At 33.3% G+C, this 16510-nt stretch overlaps 1 protein-coding gene across 1 annotated transcript in view; it reads left to right on the forward strand.

Moving 5' to 3' along the window:
• Positions 1-29: 29 nt before the first annotated feature.
• The window catches only part of Arpc2 (Actin-related protein 2/3 complex, subunit 2), a 43687-nt gene continuing 27206 nt past the window's right edge, over positions 30-16510 (forward strand). The window contains exons 1-4 of the mRNA XM_035350726.2: positions 30-207; positions 507-600; positions 686-739; positions 11234-11279. Coding sequence (XP_035206617.1) covers positions 134-207; positions 507-600; positions 686-739; positions 11234-11279 — 268 coding nt within the window. The 5' untranslated portion in view covers positions 30-133. The remainder of the gene's footprint in view (positions 208-506; positions 601-685; positions 740-11233; positions 11280-16510) is intronic.

The following is a 16510-nucleotide window of genomic DNA, read 5'->3' on the forward strand; positions in this document are numbered from 1 at the left end:
ATTTAACTGTATCCATTCAAATTGTATATCCGTTTCACACCCTGCCACTTCCGGTTGTGGGTCTGGTGATACAGATCCGAAATATTTTAAGTGGATTTTTTGGACTGAATGTGGTAATCTGAGTATATGAAATATGATATTGTTGGAGATAAACAATCGAATTATTGAAGATACTCTTCGACTAAAATTCAAAAATGCTCTTGCAGGGTAAGCAAGAAAGACTTTATAACTTAGAGAGTAAACATTGTAAAATGCGATATTGTTGCAAAAGATATTAATGTGTAAAATATAATATTTAGCTTTATCATTCAAAATTCATAGTGATATCGAAAAGTTTATTTTCCTTGGTTTAACTAAAATTTATAAGAAAACCATTCTTTTAATGGATTTTTTAAATTAAAAGCAGGGGCATTTAAACGTGTACAATTCTTAGTACAGCTCTTGTCAAATTACGTGATACTATTTAACCAAATGCTATTTATTTACTTTCATACTTTTAAATTCAGGAATAAGCCAGAGTCAGTAGAAGTCACCATAGCCGATTTCGATGGAGTCTTATTTCACATTTCTAATTTGAATGGCGATAAGACGAAAGTCCGTGTAAGTTATATGCTGTGTTAGTCAGTTTTTGAAATGATGTTTATCCATGTCATATTTTCTTATTATGTCTTATTTTTTAATCTAGGTCAGCATATCTCTTAAATTTTACCGGGAGTTGCAAGAACATGGAGCAGACGAAGTATGTTAACTAACTTATCTTTTTAAAGCTTTATTCTCATTTTAGTGTACAATATAGATTCGTTAAAATGTTATTATTAAACATCAGTTGAGCTCTTTAACGAATTTTTTGATACAGTGAGCGTGTGTGATAATGAAATATTCATAACACATTTAAATTATAACATTGGATTTAATTTTATGAAAAAGTAAGGTAAAAATACATTTACAAGTGCCCTTTGGCGGTACGTGAACACCGAGTTTGTGCAATTTTTTGTCTTGTTATTTTGGGAAAAATCGCCACTACACAAAACCAAAATAACAAGTCAAAGAGTTGCACAACTCTGTACCCATGTACACGTCGACCTACTTTCACTCCAAAAAAACATTAGAGAATTGTACCAACTCGGCATTGTGCACTCCCTTGACTTTGTCTGTGTACACATCGATCTATTTTCACTTAAAAAGTCAAAGGAATACCCAGTTCTACACTAGAGCCAATAAAAAAAAAATCTATAATCTCAATAAACTACATTTTAAATCAAACAATGCAATAACATAAAAAAGGAAAGGTGCTACTTTGGTAGACGGTTGCACGGATTTTTGGCGATTTAATTTGGCGCAATTGTTCGTGCGGTTTTTACTATCGTCAGCCATCTTGAAAAACGCTGTTTTTATGTATTTTGCGCAATGTTTAATTGGATTAAAATATTACTTACATTGAATATCAAATTAAAAATATCGTACCAACTTTTAAAAGAATTAAAATATTACTTAAATTCAAATACGTTAAAATAAGTTTTATAGGATATAATTATTTAACATTAAAACATATGTGGCAATAAATATGTCAGCAATTTTTTAATACAAATTGAAGTATACAATTATAAAGTAAAAGAAAAATATGTACTTATATTTTTTTGAGTATTTTATCTGTCGCATATTGATAAGTACCACAAAACAAATCGGAATCATAAATTAGATATCGATGAAAAAAATTGTCGGTAAAAAAGGAGGAATGTCTAATACTTTTTTTACCATTGCAGTGGTTATTTCTTCCATGGTGATCACAATACCATATATGGCCGTCCTCAGAATCGGCTCTTTTAACGGTCTTCATCCGTGATCCACATCTCTCGCACTTCATTAAAGAAGCAATTAGCAGGGTTTCTTTCAAAAATTTAAAATAAATTTCCTCTGACCCTTGTAACAATTTTAAAATAAATCTTTGATTAGGAAAGCCAGGTTGGCCAAAATAAGGCTTCAAAGGAAAATTTTTTTATTCTGATACCAATAATTCTCAGTACTTACCAATAACAACATTCATCTTTGAAATGGACATATCCATTCACTTTGAAATCTAAGGAATCAAAGAGAGGAATAATAAAATTTAAAAATGTCGCAGTAATGCACAAATATTCAGTAACCAATCGGGGAGCTGATTACATCACGCATAGAATTAAAGTTATTTAAATAATCATACATAATAAAATTATTTAAAAAAAATGCAAAATCAAATTGTATTTTAATATTTAACAGCCATAAATAATGTTTAAAATATTAGATTAAATTTTTAGATATTAAAACCAATTACTTTTAAAGTAAGGTGACGTCATTGATTACATCATCCACAACATAAAATTATACAAAATATCATAAACAATAAAATTTTTATTTCAAATAAAAATGCAAAATTAAATTGATTTTTAATATTTAAAAAACAGAATTTATACATAATAAAACATATTATTTAAAAAATAAAATGACAACAAAATATCAGTTACCATAAATAATAACTTGTCTCGCAATGGGTTTACCATAAGTTGTATCGCTCGCCAAAATCCGTGCAACCGTCTACCAAAGTAGCACCAAAGGAAATATCCACTTACCTTATTTAGAAATTTCTGTGTCTTCAGTCTGTGGCACATAAAATTCCTTAACAGAATCCAAAAACTTTCCTCAGGCCATATTTCCTATTTTCTAATGGAGCGCTTTATGTATTGAGTATTTGAACCTTTCTTGCGTCAAAGCCATCTGAATGATCTTTATGTTCGACCATACGCATTTCCTTTGTACAAACAGGACACTTATAATTTTGTTGAATTACATCCAACAAAGTTTCTTTCTTCTGTCCTCAACCACTTAGAAAAAAAAACTTCTGTTCTCTTGTCTATACCACGAAACGCCCATTTTATGATGCAAAGCACACAGTGAGGAACATATTTCCTAACTGGCATCCAACATAAACAAGCCTTTACAAATCTTTTCCTATCAGTCAAATTCACTGCAATCATGCAACCAGTTACATCATAGTAAGGTTTCCATAACACTCAACTACTCAGGTTACCATAAATGAAACAACAACTTGGTGATAATCCAAAGAGCACCCTTGGTTGATCTTTACATTATGGTAACTTGGCGTTTTTTTGGCGAAAATTTGGCGACCAACTCTCCTACAGCAACCCTCTATTTTTTTTTCCCGCCACCATTTTGTCTTCACGAAGTAAAGACATGTTTCTTTTCTTTTTATCTACTGAACACTTCTTCCAACAATCTACTAGCCGAATTACACTTATGCTAGAAATTTTATCTAACAAAACTGCTTAATCATGACAAATATTCACTGCAAAATTGGGAAAAAGTGCACAATACCATACTCCTTACGCTTTTTTCAAAATAACACGTACACATAAACCATGTACACGCCGACTTATTTTTACTTAAAAAAACATCCCAGAATTGCACAAAAATGGCATTGCGCACACTCTTCACTATATCCATGTACACTGCTTTTTTCTCATAAATTAGAAAAATTTCACGAAAATACATGACAATTTTCTCAATCTTTAAACCCGGTAAAAAGAACATATATGAAATTACCTGAACGCGAAAAAGTAATGAACATTTCCACATATAAAATAAATAAAATATCCAAAAACTTTTACCTCTAAATCATCTATTACATTATACACGTCACCAACGAATTCATACCGCAACCATTTACAAATACTTAGTGTCAGATATTTAAATTATTTCCATGCACGTTTACTTCAACTAAAACGTATACCAAATTCCTACAAACATAAAATTCACAAAATAACTATCATTTAATTAAAATATAATTAAATTCAAAAACACTACTTAAAATATAAATGAGCACATACATTAAATTAATACATACATAAATACCCATTTCGAATTCACTTTAGTTACGGCCATGGGATCCAAAAATTCACGAACTGTTTCACACAACACAGAATAAAGCCAAATACAAAATTTCCAGAATTTTTCCCGATTTCCCCCCTTTTCTGATTAAAGAACCGTAATTCGTCCATTAATATCACATGACATATCCCATGATCTTTCATTTCCCTCACACAAAATAATGCGTAATCGGAACTGAGTACTGCTCACATTATTACCAAAGTGCCAGGTAGTAACCTTTATCGCCTCCAAAATGTCGCCAAACTACCAGTTACCATATTGTAAAGATCAACCGCACCCTTAAATACAGGCTAACCAAAAGTAATATTACTAGCGTACTATATAAAATTTCCTTAGTAATTCCATTTGATTTCATCATCCTTTGCCAAAATTGTATTTATACAATTCATGTTTGCTTTTTTAAATATTAATGAATAATTAAGTAACGTGAAAATGAATTTTGGTTTCAGTGTGAATCGTACAACGTAAAAGCGGTTAGGGAGTAGCAACTTCTGGTTTCTCATAAACATGATCATGTATAAATGAAAAGCCTTTATTGTGGGTCGTTATCTTATTTACGAATTTGTGTGTCTTCGGTCAAATAAAATTCCTTAACATTACTCAAAAACTTATTATAATTATCTGAACTAAAATTTGTATACTGGCGTCGCCACATAAATTCGCAAAAATATCCTTCGTAGTGCTGTGTTGTCCAACCATACGCATTTCCTTCCTACAAACAAGATACTAATTAATGGCTACTAAGTAACCATTTGCACACCAGTCAATTAATGCTTTTTTCCTTTTCATTCCAAATTGTACAGTAACTTCAAATTAATCTTACCACATTCAGGCATTTTACTGTAAACCCCAAAATAACAGCGTACTTATTCAAAATCCGACACACGCTTTCCAAAATCTTTTTGCATCATTTTGACCACAATTGTGCAACCAATTACGTCATAAGAGTTTCCATAATATTCAACTGTTCAGGTTACCATAAATGAACTAACAACTTGGTGATAAATAAAACAGCAACTTGGCGATAAATGAAACTACACCTTAGCGATTATCCAAGGGGCACCCTTAAATTTAGCCTAACCAATGACTTTTCGCCTCTTTCACGAATATCATTGGTATCTGGTACTTCCTTATTATAGCGGCCCCCAAGGTTGAATCACTTATCAATCGAGATATCTCGCCCCATATTCTTACAACTCACTACATGCTACATCTTGGTTGATTAACGATTAAATTTTGCATGCTACTGTAATAAGGAAATAATGGCCATCTGTATTAAGACTTATTTCTTTTGAAAAAGGTTATTCAAAGTTGTTTTGGTTTTAAAAAAAAGTTTATTCGAAAAGTTCTGAAAATGAACTTTTATAAGTATTTGGACACTTTGAACAAACAGTTTATACAGTCAAAAGTCTTTAATCCGGACTCGTCGGAACTTCGGCGATTCCGGATTATCAGTTTTTCCAGATTATAGATCATCAGTTTAAATCTGGTAAGATAGCATGCAGAAATTATTAAATTAAAAATATGAAACCATAATTTATGAAATAAAGAGCAATTATGATCTAAAGGGTATCAAAATTTACAAAAAAAAAGCTTAATATTTATTTGTTTACTTTATTAAACATTTCTTTCAACGCGCGCATGCGTAAAGCATACATTACACATAGTCGAAATTAGAAAATTGCAACTAGAAAACTATTTGATGTGTATTTGTGATATTTATAATGACGAGGCATTTGATTTAAATCTGGCCCGCCAGCGGCCGTGGGGTAAAGTCGCTGAACACTGGTAGTTCGGTCTGAGGTTCGAATCCCGTGAACGGGCTGGTGCATGGGTGTTTTCGGGGTTTTCACCATGTGTAACGTGTATACGAGCTAGTTTCCCTTAGAAAGTCCTCCCCGAAGGCATCCCTCCCCTTAGGCAGATAGCCCTCGAGGCTTTGCCGTAACTAAATAACCTGATTTAAATTATACTAAAGACGGAGTACATCTAGATGAAATACTACATTTAGTAAGGAATTATAAGAAGTTTTAGGCATTCCCCGTTCCGAGAAATTAATCTCATTACGGGTCCACTCCCCCTTAGGGCACATTGTGGTGGTTCAACCTCCACTATTACCCCTCAGGAGAGCAGCGCACCACCTGGAGCAAGCCCCAGGCAGCACCGGTCGTCTAATGCTCCTACCAGTCGCTTGGGCGAGCCCGTCGCAGCGGGACATTACCCAGCGACCCCGGGGGAGACCCCCGGGTTACTAGTACCATGCCGCGCTAGGACGTGCCAGACTCCGGGGCTGGCCAATAAGTGACCTTTCCCAAAGCCTTCAGATACCAAGTTCATAAATTTTATACCCCCGTGGCCGAGACTGCCTAGGTACACATCCTAGCCAGTAGCTTCGCAGAGTTCTCTACGTCGACCCCCGGGGGGAGTAAGGAATTATAAGCCGAATAAAATAAAAACATCTGCCCTGAAAATAAGGATAGTGCTGACAGATCAACTTCCAGTTCATTGCATGCCCCGATGTCCCCCCCCCCCCACTTGCAGAGCAGCATGAATTGAAAAACAGATTTCGGAATGGTTAGAGAAACAAAGGATATGCCTTTATCCATTTTTTTACAGCAATTCCACTTTTTGTATGCTGGACATCGAAACATGCTTTCACTTTGTAGATCCTTTGCCAACTCCAGCATCGGAAATTGTATTTGACATAATCGAAAGTTCAAGCTTACTTTTTATAAAATTGCTCTAACAGTCTGCAAAAAATAATAAGCCTGATCCAATTCGAAGATTGAGGAACAATGCAATCTGCCGCATTAACTGAAAAAGATAATTTTAGCTTAGCTTATACTGTCCATTATACATTTAACACGCATGCGTAAATGCATATGCGCATGCACAAAATGTTTGGAGCTTTGAGGTCTGGATTATAGATCATTCCGGATTATGGACGTCCAGATTAAAGACTTTTGACTGTATTTAATAAGAACCAAAAAATAATGAGACACTGAATATCTGGTTGGATATCATTTAGCTAATATTGCACATTTCATGCACTTTGGGATGGATTTAACTAATTCTTTTGAATAAGAATATTTAGTTTTATTCCATTCCTCCATAAGAATTATTTTTAGTGGAGTTTTTGAAGAAATGGCATGTTTCCTTTTTTTTTTTTTCTCCGACTCTCTCCATACATGTTCAATAGGATTTAATTCAACAATATATGGAAGAGTTTTAATAATCTTAGGACTGTTATATTGTAACCACAAGCAAGAATTTAGTGCTTTATATTTAGGTTCGGTATCTTGGTAGAGCTTGATTGTTTTTGCAGGTACTTTCAGGTTTTCATTAAAAACTTACTATATCTTTATACTAATACACATTATTTTTTTTTTTAAAAATAACTTTCCCATTCCAGAGATAGTGAAACATCTTTAAATCATTGTGTCTGCTCTCCCATACTTAGCAGTAAGCAGTGATTTTTTTTTTTTTTAATTTTTTCTTCATATAATATTTCTGCTTTCTCCGCACAACATTTTGTCTGTCAGACCCAACTATATTAAATTTTAACTCATTTGCGAATATATCATTGTTTCAGTATGGTAAATCATTGCTGATTTTGCAAACAGATGATTTTTATTATTTTCATATAGATGAAAAATTTTCTTCTTGCTAATCACCCATTGTGCAGTGACTCTCTCAGCAGTTTCAGGACTAACATTTATTGCAAACCTCCCTCTGAATCTGCTGCAAGTTTTACAGCACTTAATTTTTGGCTTTTGTTTGATTTTTTATAGGACAAGTTTTTAGGTTCTGAGAGTGAGCATGGAATGAGAAGTTAAATTTCTAATAGAATTTCATGTTAATTTGTAGCATTTTGCTATGTTCACTTCAAATATGGAACTGTTAATATATTTTGCTAAATACGTAATAATTTCAAATGCAGATAATAATTCTTGTGTATCGTCTCTGCAAATAGTATGCGTTGGTGTGTTTAATCATATTTTGTCCAATTTTTTTTTTTTTTTATTTGAAAGAAAGAGACTTGCTTTAGAATACTGTGTTGTGAAATTTGCAGGGGGGGGACATCATTAAGTATAAGGTGTCTGAAATGGAACTATCATGCTACCAGATTGGAACTATAATTTATTACCAGTTGTGTTGCAAAAAGTCAGCTAGAGCATGCCACCAAGTCATATGTACAGCTTTAGGTATTAATGTTGTATCATATGACATTGTGAAGGTTTGATATTGAAAATTCAAAAACAAGGACTATGCCGTTCAAGAAGCGGAGTGCTATAGCCGTACTACTGATGTTGATGAGGCCCGCCTGCGAGAACTTGTGGAGAAAGATCTGTATGCAACCTCTCGATAGCTTGCTAAGGAGTTAGACATTAGTGCCATGTCCATTAGTTGCACTATGCATCACATAAACTTGATGTCTAAGTTCAGTTGCTGAGGGCACCTGAGCTGACTCGATAAGGACAGACATGATGGGGTCTGCACTAATCTGCTCGAATATCAATGCAAGGACAAAATTCTGGTTCGGACCGTCACTTGTGATGTAAAGTGGATTTACTTCAACAGCACAAATTATATAGGGGAATGGTTTACCCGGTGAGCCCGTTGGCAGCATCGCAAAGTACAATTTGACTAGCACAAAGATCATACTTTGTATCTGTTTAGATTGCCATAAAGAGTACCTGGTAAAAGGTAGAACCCATGACAGTAAGGTGTACATAGAGATGCTAGTCCTTGTTGACACTGCTATCAAGGAAAAACGTTCGAACCGAGTTCTGGCATGAAAAGGTAATGTTCCATCAAGATAATGCAAGATCGCATGTGTCTGTATTCACCCCTGGACTCTGTACGGACTTGAAGGGAATCTTTTGGCACACCAATGATATAGCCCCAACATCACTCCTTCGGATTTCTACCTTTTTTCAGACTTGCAGCTGCATGTTGCTGGTGCTATCTTCCATTCTGTACATTATATCTGAAATGAGGTTGATCTGTTTTTGGACTCGTAGCCATCAAGTTTCTATGCTGAAGGCTTTGAAAAATTACCAAAACGTTGGCAGAAATTCATAGATTTGGGTAGGGACAACTACCCACATTAAAGGTATTGCTTTTATGTTCCCCCTTCCAACTTTATTAATAATGTTTTATGGTGGAAAACTTTTGTTACAACAAGATATTATCATTTAAAAAAGAAAGAAGGAAAGAAACATCTGCCAAAACTTTTGAATGTATGAATTATCTGTGTTCCTGATTAATATTTTTGAACAAACTGCTTTATTACAAAAAGTATTTAAATGGTATTTATTTTATAAAAAGCGAGGCTTCAAGTAGGAAAAAAAAATATTATTTGGAAAGAAATTAAAGTATGTTTCAGTATTTAGTTCAGTATTGTGCAAATAAACTTAAACACGAGTGTCACAAAAAAAGTGTGACCCACTGTATATAACTTGTATAAAACTTAGCTTAGTAGATCATTATAAGAAATGTTAAAAGTATTTGGTATGTGGAAAAATGTGTCTTTTTTTTCATATTTATTCAAATGATTTATTCATATATATGTATTTAACTAGTGTCAACTGTATACAGCATGGTTCTGAACTGAGTATGCAGAAATAACACAATAAATATTGTTTTCAACAGTTTTCATTTGAACATAAATTTTGCAAGAGGTTAAAAGAGAGGTGATAATAATTCAGTCATTTTTTTTGAAAAAAAAAACAAAAAAAATCACTTGATGTACCCGTGCAGTGTGTTTTGAGATGGCATAAACAATAAAAACAGTTGCCAAGCCATGAATTTTATTGTTTTACTTTTAAGAATTTAAAATGAAATATGAAATAAAAATGGTTTTATAGGATTTACATTTCTCCTTCTAACTTTTAAGTGTAGCTCAAAAATGCATTGTTAATTTAATAGAAAAAATTATTAAATTAATTTAATAGAAAAAATTATTAAATTAATACAAATAAAAGAATTGTTCAAGCATTAAATTCTATCCTACATAAAAAATTACCCCTTCCCCAAAATATACTACTGGGACTGAAATATATGAAGGTGTCTGGGATTCCGAAAGTATTTGGTTTAGTTCAATGTTGTCAATTTAACCTGCTCAAATTCACCATAGATTCTACATTTCCTGACTACTATTCAAATATAACAGTAAAAAGAATAAATTAAAATAAGAAGAGAAACTTTGGAGAGTTATGAAGTTTAGAAAATTTTGAAATTTCTATTTTTTGAGTCTGGTATTGAGGTTTTATTTCAGTTGCTTCTCCTTCAGTTACTAATGCATTTTATAAAAGCAGGATTTATGTACCCTTCTTAATTGAGTGTAAAAATGTAAGTTTTAGAAGCATTATTATTATTAGTTATTTTATCTTTTGAAATAAATTTGAGTTTTCTGAAGTACTGTATTGTTTATTTTCACTTTTGCCAATTTATTTCGTGTACTCGATCAAATATGGATGCATTGCAGTGCTGAGTAGTGACAAACGGGCAGCGACATGCTGTTGCTTGTTTGCGTCGGACAATGAGTGGGATACCCACTTGCTCAGCTTTTATGCCTTTCCTATGCGATACAAGTGGATCATTTCATCAGATACCTGGAAATGTGCAGCAACCTCACTACATGTTTGGCTACTGTCACTCTCTGTGGCTGCTTTCAGGGCCTCATCGTCCAGCACTTGTCGCCGGCCACTACATGGTGCATCACTAAGAGACATATCCCCTGACCTGAATTTCTGGAACCATTGTCTAGCTGTTCGTTCGTTAACGTCATCATCCCCCAAAGTCTTGGCAAATTTGGCAACTTGATTCTGCTGCTGACAGGCCCACTTTAAAGTCATACAGCAAATAACTCCGAATGAATGCCTGTGGCACATCCATTTCAATCAGTCACTGTGAGTTACGTTTGAAGCACTGATGCAACGTGCTTTTATATACTCTTGGTTAATGTCTGAACTCCCATCCTAATTACTTCATCGCCAGGTTTGGCTACTATTTTGATGTTGGGGTCACTCTTCCAATGTCTTATCAGAAATGGTAAGAGCTTTTTTGGTTACCTTGTACATTGTGTGCATATCCATGGATTAGTTATTGCCCTATGCATACTTGAAAATTTGCCAAAAATATGACATTTCTACTGAATATTGAAAGCGATGATAAACAGGAAGTACCAATAGCTTTTATAATTATTAATTATAATATATGTCTTAAATATATACGTTTTATAATTTATGCATATTATATTTCTTATTTTATCAAATTTTTCTTGTAGCTTCTTAAAAGAGAATATGGGCCATTATTAACTGCACCAGAAGAAGGTATTTAATATTGCAATTATTTTTTAAATCTTAATTTTCTTATGATGTATCTTTATATAAAATTTTCTTGCTTTAAATACATAGGTAGCAACAAAATATTTTGAATTTTATTATAATTTTATTTTTATATGTTATTTGAAAATCATTTGCCACTTTTATATTATTTATAACTGAGAATTACAATGGGCACCAAAGTAACTTTAATAGTGATCTAAATATTCATTACTTTTATTAGCTTGAAATAACTATGGTAAGGATCTGGCAGAGTTATTACTGTAATCTCCGGAAGAAATGCTGTGGCGTTTACGTGTTTAAAACTTAAATTTTCAGTGGGTACAGCGTTTCTACCCATGAGGTGCTTAGGTGCACTAAAAAAATATATTTTCTATGATGTCATTGTGCATAGTTTGAATGACCTTGTTATTGTACATAGTTTGGATGACCTCGTCATTGTGCATAGTTTGGATGACCTTGTCATTGTGCATAGTTTGGATGACCTTGTCATTGTGCATAGATTGGTGCTGTTCCCCCACAAAAGACCACTCTGTTGCTTTCTGCGAACTTTATTTTGTTTACATTCTTTCCCTTGAACGGACCTACATCCTTATTCACCTTAAACGGGATCTCGAAACAATAACATTCTTCTCTCTTTCAAATCAGCATTCTCATCAGTTTGTTTTCTCTGCCATTCGATGGCAGAGAAGCATTCTCATCTGAAGACTGAATCAGCATTCTCATCAGTCTCTCTTCTCTGCCATTCGATAATTCTTCCAAAACCCATCTTCTCCCCACCCCTGCCTTTTCCATTATAAATCTATTACAATTTTTTTCAAAGGCGGACACCACCTGCTTTGCAGTAACGAATTCTGACGTATTTTCCCTTCAGCACAAATCGATTTTTCTTGGCATTCTGCCAGATACAGACCCCATCAGTTTGGGCACAAGTACTTTTGGATAGTTTTTAAGAGCGGACAGTGAGTTTTTGAAAATTTTTGAAAATGACACCTAAATGGCACAGAAGCTATACTGCTGGTTTTAAGCTTAATGTAATTTCACGTGCTGAACAAATTGGAAATAGAGCAGTAGAGATGCATTCGACGTTGGAGAACTGAGAAAGGAAAAACTTAAAAATACACCACAACAGAAAAGAGCCAAAAGAAGTGGTACTGTAAACTTACTGAATTTGAGGATGACTTCCAAACTGAATAAAGGAGCAACAAGGAAAGGGAATGTCAATTTCGGCTGTAAAAATTCGCTTACAAGCAAAATTTATGACAAAACAGATGAACATAAATGATTTCAAAGGAGGGCCTTGCTGGTGTAGCAGATTTATGAAAAGAAAAAATATTTCTGTACATACTAGAACAAAAGTCGAGCAACAATTACCAATGGACTGGCAGGATAAAAAGGCATCTTTTCTAAAACATGTGACAGATATTGACAAAACAAAAATTCTTCCATCATAGATAATAAATATGGATAAATGCCGTTAGCTTTCGACTCTCCTGCAAACAGAACTGTTGATGAAACTGGTGCAAAAACTGTATCTGTGCTTACGACGGGGCATGAAAGAATATCATTTACATGTGTGTTAGCCTGTGCTGCAAATGGTGACAAGCTAAAGCTGATGGTCATTTTTAAAAGAAAAACTATTCCGAAGAGAAATTTTCCTAATGACATAATTAATTATTTGAGCAAACAAGAATGGATGGATGTGCGAAACAATCATGCATGAGTGGCTACAAAAAGTTTTGCAGCATTGTAAGGGATTTTTTTTTCAACCAAAAGGGTTATTGATAATGGATTCCATGCTTGCTTATGTACTTGAGTCAGTGAAAACCAGATGTCAAAAACTGTGTATGACATAGCAATAATTCCTGGTGGTTTGACAAAAATCTTACGTTCATTAGATTTGTCAGGGAATAAATTCTTCAAAGCTGAAGTCCGAAAGTGGTGGGAGTGTTAGATGAGTGAAGGATTGTATATGTACATCAAAAGTGGCAAAATGCATAGAGCATCTCATAAATAAGTTCCAAAGTGGGTAAGAAGTGCATGGAAATCAGTGAAAACATCGTCAATAATAGCAGCGTTCAAAGAAGCTGAAATTATATCCTCGGATAAAGAGACTGTAATACAAGAGGATGAATGTGACGATCTGGAAGACTTGGACTTAGATCAGGATTTACTAAATCTTTTTAATTCAGATAGTGAAGAATCAGATTTTGATTGCTTCATTTGATGTATAGTTTGCTGTAATTTCTTTGTAAGTAAAATTTTCTTTTGTCATCCAAATTTAATATCTCGTTTTTGCAACTTTTTTTAAAATGTAGTATGAGTATGACAAATATGGACTTCTTTAGTGGGTAAATGTAAGTATATTCGTGAATGTAAATATATTTTCAACATTTCTTACCTTTAATTTATTTTTGAGTTATAGTTTCATGGCATACATTTTTCTTAACTGATATGTCATATATCAGGACATAGATCAAGATTTTGCGTCTATATGGTCCACGAGGATGTCACGCGCGATTTAATCTATTGCGGCTTTTCTGCATAATTAAAATTTTTTTACCCACCATTTTTCTCAAGTGCGGCGTTTACGCTGATGCAGCCTTTCTTCCAGAAATTACAGTATTTTATTTCTGATTGATATAGCTTGGCCATTTCCTTCAATGTGAGGAAAAGGTACATAGAACATAATAATTTTTGCCTGTTGTGTTTCAAACTTGTCATCTTTCAATGCAAAGCTGTATATCTTACTCAACTGTTAGTATTTGAAAGAAAACAGCAAGTTTGTTAGGCTAAAAACATGATTGCAACTAAGTAGCAGATATTTATTGGCTAGACATTGCCATTTTTGTCACCTACCGTAATTCCTTGTTTAGGATGGTCTATAAGTTTTTTGTTAAGTTGTTTAAGGCATAATTGTTAACTATCATATATCAGTAAATATTTTGGTGTGGATAAGTGGGACATTGCAGCACTCTTTTAACATCTGTGCTTTAGCTTGATGTAACCTGATTGATTCTTAATAAATCACGTTTTGTTTTTATGAAACAAGGTATAATTTAACTGTTATTGCTGTATTTTTCCCTTGCAATCTGTATGTGTGTGGGGGGGAATAAATGTTCAAGGGATGTAGAATTACTTTTGCAACCAGACTCTAATTCATATAAAGCTGGTCAAAAGAATTAAGATCTTTTGAAATGGGAAAAAACAGCTGAATGTGGCCACTTAAACACTAACAGATTGGAACAATCACCTGTGGAAAGTTTATACTCATAGCATTCTGAACAGATTTTTGATAAAATCAGAGGGCTTAACAAAATAATAGAAAATGATAAAAAGCCTTTTTGCAAAAAGAGTTGAGTATTTTTGTAGCAGTCGCTATTTGTGACTTATGCAGGGAGACTTCAATTTTTAATTTCGAGTTCCAGATAGAAATGCGTCACAGGATTCTGCATGAACAACTGGCACATCTTTGGCATGATCCCTGCCAGATTTCATAGTTCAGTTATAATTTTATAGCCTTTCATGGTTGATGGGATAATATGTAAGTACAGTAGAATTCCAGAAATCCGCGAAGCTTAGGACCAGAGGTTGTGTGGATTTTAGGACTTTGAGGATTTCAGGACAAAAAAATAAAGCATAATATTCGGACTGAAATTGCAAAATGAATAAGGCATATTAGATACATTTAATTAAATTATTATATACATTATTGCAATAATTTAATATATATACATTAAATTATTATTACACTTAAAAATCGATTATATTATTTATATTATATGTACACAGCATCGAGGTTTGCCAATTTCGCCTCATGCAAAGATTTCTGGTTTCGGATTCCGGTGTTAGAATCACTGTTGTTGTAAAGTTTCAACAGCTTTTCTTTATTTTTCCGTATATCATACACAATTGTATCGCAATTCCATACCATTTTGCTATAAATCGAGGAGTAGCACCTGCTTCCATCTTTTGCAGAATATGCACTTTTTGCATTACCGTCAATGCAACGTGTTTACGTTTTTCAGCGTTGCAAGCGGTAAAATCACGAGTGCATTTCTTATCTGTCATTGTATTAAAAAGGGCTGAAATTAAAAATATTCTTAATTTATCCACAAAATATCTGGATAAAAAAAGGCAGCACTAAAAAATCTCGTGAAATGAAATAACAAAGCTCAGAAAATACAACGTGAACTTGAACAAAGAGTTGAGTGAATCGTCTGCTTTTTTACCTCGATGCAGATTAGAGGGGGGAAAACTTATCTTTTTATTTTATCTTATTTTTTTAAACTTTTTTATATCAATAATTTGGTATTTCTGTTTTGATTCATTATTATTCGGTAATTATGACGTCATTATTCAGTAAGTATTTTTTTCTTCAATATTTCGTACTCAATTTTACGGTTTCCGGAACCTATAAACTGAATGTTTATATTCTGAGAGGCAACACGGATTTCAGGTCGGCGGATTTTCGGTATTTGACTTTACTGAAATTTGAATGATTACTCTATTTTCTGAAATAAGAAAGTTCTAATGACTTCAAAGCCATATTTAATTCTCTAAATTTAATTTATTTTTTCTGTTATGCTGAATAGTTCTTTCTGAGAATGATTCCCAGTTGCTTCTTGAAAGTGGTGTTTTGCTATGGAATGGTCCTTTAGTTAAAATCGCAGTCGGGATTTAATTTTTAAATTTAAAAGTGCTTGAGCCCTATAAGAAAGTTGTCAGGAAACACAGAAATAAACAAACTAATAATAAAAAAGGATTTTTGAGAAATAATAAAAGGTACTTTTCCGTTTTGCTGGCGCAGGTGATAAAGTAGCCATTAATGGTACAACTGATGCCAAACGGAATATTCTCACTGGTAACCTTTTACGCATCATTTTCAAAACAAGTCGCAGCCAAGAATTTTTACCAGATAGTACAATTTTATGCCCTAAGGCCATTTGTGGTAATTAAGTCAATTAGAATGCAATCACACTGCTCACCTGAAGGCAAAAATATAGAAAAAACTACACTAGCAAAGTAAACCACTGCGGTTTTACGTAATTTCTGAGTAAACTATCACGTGATATGAACTAGCGAATCAGCTTGTTGAACCATGAAAGCATAATAAATTCTTAATGTATTTTTATAAATTTATTGTTTTTATTTATTGGCTTTTTACAAAATTTTAAACAATATTAAAATGTTTATGCCGTCAAAATAAAAAAATTCTT

This window comes from Stegodyphus dumicola, chromosome 1 (genome assembly GCF_044657685.1).
Source record: "Stegodyphus dumicola isolate Sdum_Otavi_A_Nest chromosome 1, ASM4465768v1".
NCBI lineage: Eukaryota > Metazoa > Arthropoda > Arachnida > Araneae > Eresidae > Stegodyphus > Stegodyphus dumicola.